At 51.6% G+C, this 6231-nt stretch overlaps 1 protein-coding gene and 1 pseudogene across 1 annotated transcript in view; one reads left to right on the plus strand and one right to left on the minus strand.

Annotated features, from left to right (window-relative positions):
- The window catches only part of LOC105306141 (epidermal growth factor receptor-like), a 48057-nt gene that overhangs the window by 20256 nt on the left and 21570 nt on the right, over window positions 1–6231 (minus strand). The window contains exons 15-17 of the mRNA XM_023523863.1: window positions 4108–4143; window positions 1178–1319; window positions 442–564 (exon numbers count right to left, since the gene is read on the minus strand). Of these exons, the coding sequence (XP_023379631.1) occupies window positions 442–564; window positions 1178–1319; window positions 4108–4143 (301 nt within the window). The remainder of the gene's footprint in view (window positions 1–441; window positions 565–1177; window positions 1320–4107; window positions 4144–6231) is intronic.
- On the plus strand, window positions 1461–3241 carry LOC111732091 (annotated as a pseudogene).

Genomic DNA, 6231 nt, shown 5'->3' on the forward strand with positions numbered 1-6231 from the left:
ATCCTGGGCTCGTGCTGGTGTGGGGCGTTTCATCCTGAATCCTGAGATACCAGGTCTAGGCCCAACTCAAATGAGACTTTACACGAAGAGGGTCTAGAAGGAAATTAATTAAGAGGAAGCTGTTTTGACCTGGGCTATATTTGGATGCTGTCATTCAGTGGTAGGCAACTGTCCGTCAGACTCCGCCTGTGCCACCACCCCCTAAAAGGTGGCACAGAACAATGTTTATATCTGTGTATAAGTCTCACCAAGGCAGCTTATTTGTCACCATGGTTATAAAAGATCTCCCCTCAACAACTTGGGAAAAATGTTGGAATTTCCCAAACCCTTGGTGACACAAAGAGCCGATGGTAGCCGAGGACCCTTCGCTGGCTCACCCGGGTCGCAGGGGCCCCCAGCCCGGGTCCCCAGAGCGTGGGTGCCAAGTCTCAGCGCCCTCACCTTGTACACCGTGCCGAATGCGCCAGAGCCCAGCACCTTGATCTTTTTGAACTCCGTCTCCTTCAAGACCCTCAGGAGAGCCTGGTTGGGGGCCTCCCCACTGGGCGTGAGGGGCTCCACGAGCTGCAGGACACAAGGAAGAAGAGTGAGTGACGCTCGCTCAGCCTCCACGCTCCGTGTCCCCAGGGACGCGGGTGTCAGGGTGGTCACCACGGCCACGTGGTCCTGCTGGGGCACAACCAATGCAACCTCCGTTTCTGTGTCCAGGCCAACAAGTTGCATGGAGGAAATTCTGGTGAGGAACATTTCTAAAGGCCGGCCACTTTGGCAGCCCGTCAGGCCCCCTAACATACAAGTGCAGAGCTCAGAAAGAAACAGCCACCGGCGGGGCTGATGGCATTTTCCAAAGTCACATCTTCTCAACCGCAGTGCCCTCCAGAGAACTCAGCAGTACGTGTTCACACGGCCCTCTCCTGCGCACGTGCACACGCACCGTCCCTAAGCAGCACGGCACGCAGCTCTGCAACCACCTGCTGTGACTCGCCCCAGAAACGTTGGCTCACAACTGGATATTCGGAGGTCCTTTCTGGTTTTCCCATCACGAGATAAAGCATCACGGCACCATTACACAGTCACAACGCTAACTCATGAACGGCAAGTCTGCAGAGGAGGGGCCTTCTTCCCACGGGGCGGCCAGGGCTCAGAGAGGGGCGCCCGGCCCACCCCGCCCGCTCACCTCTCTCTCCTGCAGCAGCCGGCGCAGCGTGCGCTTCCGGACGATGTAACGCCTGCGCAGGAAGAGGACGACCCCGAGGGCCAGCACCACCACCAGCAGCAGGCCGCCCACGATGCCGGTGGCGATGGACGGGATCCCGGGCCTGGGACAGGGCGGAGACACATGGGGGGTCAGATTTCACGGCTGGTACATTGCACTATCTCAGAGAGTTTGATACATTGAACTATCTCAGAGAGTTTGATACATTGAACTATCTCAGAGAGTTTGATACATTGAACTATCTCAGAGACTTTAATCTGTTGGTTAAGTAAACACATAATTCAAAAAAGTGACTCAGATTTTCGTCATGCTTTTCCATAGGAATTCGTAAGCATCCCCAGTGTATCTGCATACACTGGAGGCACAGCACTCCACGTGCACGAGACAGGTCTTGTCTACTGGCCGGGCTGGGTGAAGAGGCCCTTTCGATAATGCCGAGGCTCCTGGGAGGGTCCTTGGCTTTCAGGATGGGACCTTAGCCTCACAGAATGCTTGATGGGTGAGCTCAGAAGAGGTTACAAAGTGACAGGATTCTGCATAGAAAGCATCCATCACTATCTCAGACGAGGGATGACATGCAGCCTCAAACCTTTCAAAGGAGGTTTTGTCTGATTTCCGGGAGAGTAAAACTCAGAACTCACGTTCTGAAGCTCACCAGCGTTAGTAGATTCTGAGTTGAGAATCTTTATAAAGTTATTACTGAGAGCTGACTGGGTAAGGCCCAAGATGGTTGCATCCACCTAATACTCTGTGAAGCCAATGCGGAGGGTTCCTGTCATCTTGAAAGCCCCGTCTGGCTAGTGTGTTGCGCCCTCGTAGGGGAGAGACTGTAATAATGGCAGGGAGCCTCGCTAGGGGTGCAGGCAGACGCCTAAGAGGCTGGGTGCCCCCGGCCTGCACAAGCTTCTCTCTGGGTGTTCCTGGATTGGTACACATAAGGCTCACTTTCCCACCCCCCAAAGTGGCTGATCATTGCAATGAGAAGAGGGCCATGTTCGGGGTGCATGATAACGATGGGATCCTGGGGAATTTTGAAAAGCACCCCAAAGAACTAAGCAAGGGCCCCAGATGGCTTCGAGCTTGGAAGGGGGAATGAATTGCAGCGTTGTATCTGAAAGAAGAAAATGGTTAGAAATTGAATGTTCGTTGACGACCTGCACGTCCTTAACAAACGGATCAGCTATCTCTATAAACACTGTAACCGACGTGGAAGAGAAAGCTGGGGACTGTGCTAGAGGCTCATCTACCCCTCAGCAGAAAGGCAACAGGACTGTTCCGTTTGAGGAAAGGGATCTGTACGTTCTCCGTAGTAAGATGGGGCTACTCTGAATTTGTTATCTACACACTGCTTTCCTAGGTGTGGCTACTTTTACTTATTCAAGTATACGTCTGACTCAGCCCTAAGACTTAGAGTCTTAGCTTTGGACTTCGCCACTTGCCCTTGGCAGTCTAAAAAAAACCTTAAAAAAAATTATTGTTGGCACTTTTTGACATTTGGGTTTCATGTATTGAAAGTGGTAATTTTTAACTGGCCCATAATGCTGAATGTTAATTGTATTTAAAAAAAACCCCTTCCACGCTGGAATGAAATGTAACAGAAAAATGGAATTATACTCCTGAAAAAAAGTTATTATTAAGTGTCTATGCCATTCGAGCTTCTGGCATACTTCATCTTTTCAGGTGGAGATGATAAGAAATATCAGACTAATTAGCAGCATCATTTGCACATAAAGAATGGGCCATCATCCTTTCAAATTTCTCTTCAGTGGGTCAGATGCACTTCATGAAAATGCTACTTAGAAGACTTTCTTCTCGGCGAGCACAGGGGTCCTCTCCTGTGTGACCCCGTCTCTCCCAGTAATGCAGTTTGAATTAATGGGTTTTTACTGTTTTGAAGGGACCATTGAAAGATTCGAGGAATAATGTGCTACAGAGTCTGTGTTACATGGGTAGCCGTAGGAAGGTCGAGTAAATGAAAAGTGAATGACAAAAAAAAGAGTAAAAATAACAAAGAATAGTTCTCAAGGGGGAAGTGATAAAAACCTCACTACTGAGATGTTGACTGTAGTAAAAAAAAAATAGGGAAAAGTTTGTTGTGTCTTCTCGGGCTCAGTGAAGAGGTGGGGATGGGAGGGGCGTCTTTGTCTCTGAGAAACTGCATTTTCTGTCTTTAATGTCTCCTGGATAGTGTGGGGGGGGGGTCCTTTTTCATGGCTGACGCTGAGGAAGGGCCGTGGAGGGCAGGGGCTCTGTGGACACGGTTCTGTGGCAATGGTAGCGGTGCCTGGAGGTTTGGCCAGTGTTCGGGGGTATCTAGGATGGCAAACAGGTGTCCTGTGCATAATCCAGGCTCCCCTCTAGTCCTTATTAATCGATAATACCCCTCTTTTGTGCTGTCTGAACAGGAATGCCTGATTCTGGGTGTCTCGTGGCATTTCAAGCAACGACAGCCAGTTGATCGGAACTGAAATGCTGAAGGCAGGAGTGTTGACCAAAGGCTGTTACGGGAGAAAATGCCCCGCTCCCCTGAGCTGGAGCTTTGCCATCCGCCAGAAAGGTCATTTAACCCAGGTCTGTGGCACGGCCAACTGGCCAACGAGGGCAAGAAGAGACGCTAAAGAATGAAACTGGAGCAGCCAAGGCGGTCAGAGGTGGGCCACGCAGAGCAGCAGCGACTGGCCCCTGCGTCGCGTCTTACGTCCCCTCCAGGGAGCGCCCCAACCAAGCAGGCAGGCAGCGGGTGGGACCAGCAGGTGGCCTCTGCTGGGGACTTCCCGCTGGCCCAGAGCGGGGTGAGAACCCGACAAGGTCACAGGAAAACATCGTCTTTGCCTGTGGTGTGCTCTGGCTTCCCCCACGGGGCCCGTGAGATGCGGCCCTGTGACACTTACCCATGCGTGCAGCCTTCGAGACCCGGCCCAGTGCAGCTGTGGGGAAAGGGAGAGAAATGCACACGTCGATCAGCCTCTCCTCTAACGCTGTCTCTCGGAGGCTTTCACGAAACCATCGGCCGCGTGTGCCGAGTTACTCTCAGTCATTAAAATCACGCTGCATCTCACTTTGGGGGAGGTGGTTCACCACTCGCTTATGATGCCTTTATTCATTCGTCTGTTCGCTGGGCAACTATTTTCGAGTGTCTACGCTGTGACAGGAACTGCTCCGGCACCGAACAAAGCCAGTTTCTGGTCTTCGTTGCGGAACTGTTTTCACTACGATTTTGACATAGGTGCGGCTGTCCCGCAGCGGGCTCGAGACTGTCGCCACAGGCATGGGAGGGGAAGGAGCAGACGGAACCCCTCACTGGGCCATAGTGGTGGGGGGCGGGGTCGGCCGGAAACAGACGCGTGAGGTTAGGCACGTGTCTCAGCACAGAGAGTTCAGACCGGAAAGCCGGCTTTATCCTCATCCGCACACCCGAAACGCCCCCTGAAGCAGAGACAGCATTTGTCTCAAGGAGACTCCTGACTTGCTGGGCAGCACTGGCCAGCGCAAATGTCAGTAGGAAAATATTCCAGTTAAACGGAAAAGACGGATGTGTAGGGCCTGGGGATTTCAAATGCGGGAAGAGGACGGTGGGGTGCTCGTCTGACACGCCATCTGACCCAAAACGTTTCTGTCTCCTTCCAAGGGCTCCAAGCTCTACACCCCGCACGTGGTTTTGAGGGGACTCTGCAGCTTCACCCCTGCAATGCGTTCAGCCTCCTTTCCTACGCCAGATTCGTGGCTTTTCAGGCCGTAGAAGACAACAGAAGGTCTCGTTATTTCACAGTCTATTCCCTTTTAGGACACTCCAAATTGTCAAAGACAAAAACCGTTCACTGATGGACGGCGCTGAAAAAATCTGACCCTTCTTACCAGCCTCCCTCTGCACCCCATAAGGCAGTCTCCAGACAGCGATACAGTGGGAATACAGTGCAAAGTGGGCGCAAATTAAAATTGCAAATTTGGGACAAGACACGGTTTCACGGGCCTCTGAAAGTGCTGCTGGTAAACCACACGGATTGCTAGAGGCGGCTGATAAAACCCATCGCCACCACCAGTGCGAGCACTGACTGAGGGCTCGGGTGTTCCAGGCACTACTTTAAATACGCTGAACATAGTCACTCGAGATCACAAAAACCCTGTGAGCTATGCACCCTCCTAAGTTACACGAGGGAAGCGAGGCACAGAGAGGTTAAGGCACTTGCCTGAGGCCGCACAGCTAGCGAGAGATGAATGGAGAGAAGAAAGAATAACCAGTTTCAAAGAAGGTCAAGGATTATGAGATGCGTACAAAGAAATGTGAAATATTATGTATTTCTCTTTCTGGGAGGAGTCTACTTTGATCACCAAATTTATCATTGCAATAAATAAGATACAAACATTCAAAGTGCTTCCACTAAATATGGTCAAAACGGTTTGAATTTCCTTAGTAATAGCTCAGCCAGCGATCAACTAGCTGACAGAAAAAAGTGTCTTCAAGAACATTCCAGGAAATGCCACCTTTCATGAACTGTAGAACAACCATAGAAAAACTCCCGTGTGAATCCCGGTCATCTGCAAAGATACGCAGAAAGCCTTGGAGACGTGGCAGGATGCAGGCCGTCACGCCCTCTGTCACTTACCCCTTCTCGTTTGGACATCCTGGCACTGCAGGACAGAGCCCTGGCAGCATGAACACCATGACAGCCCGAGAGGCATCCCCACTAGGACCGGCCACCACGGTCTGCCCACAAGCGCGTTATTGCTGTGGTCACACCACGGGGCCAAAACGCCCAAACCACTGACTCCAATCTAAACCTCTGAAGGTATCACCCGGAAGTTCTGGAAGCGTTTTACATCTACGAACGGGCAAGGCAGGAAACGTTTTGTTCTGCATTTTCCTTTCTAGGGCCAGAGTTCCCACTCACCCGTATGTACAGTTTCGGTGGCACAGGTGACACACGTGATTGGCATCCGAGAACTTCCAGACCAGCGTGTTGTTTTCTCCCATGATCCCAGACGGGCAGGTCTTGACACAGTGGGGGCCATCGATG

The sequence above is a fragment of the Pteropus vampyrus genome, unplaced genomic scaffold (genome assembly GCF_000151845.1).
Source record: "Pteropus vampyrus isolate Shadow unplaced genomic scaffold, Pvam_2.0 Scaffold424, whole genome shotgun sequence".
Taxonomy (NCBI): domain Eukaryota; kingdom Metazoa; phylum Chordata; class Mammalia; order Chiroptera; family Pteropodidae; genus Pteropus; species Pteropus vampyrus.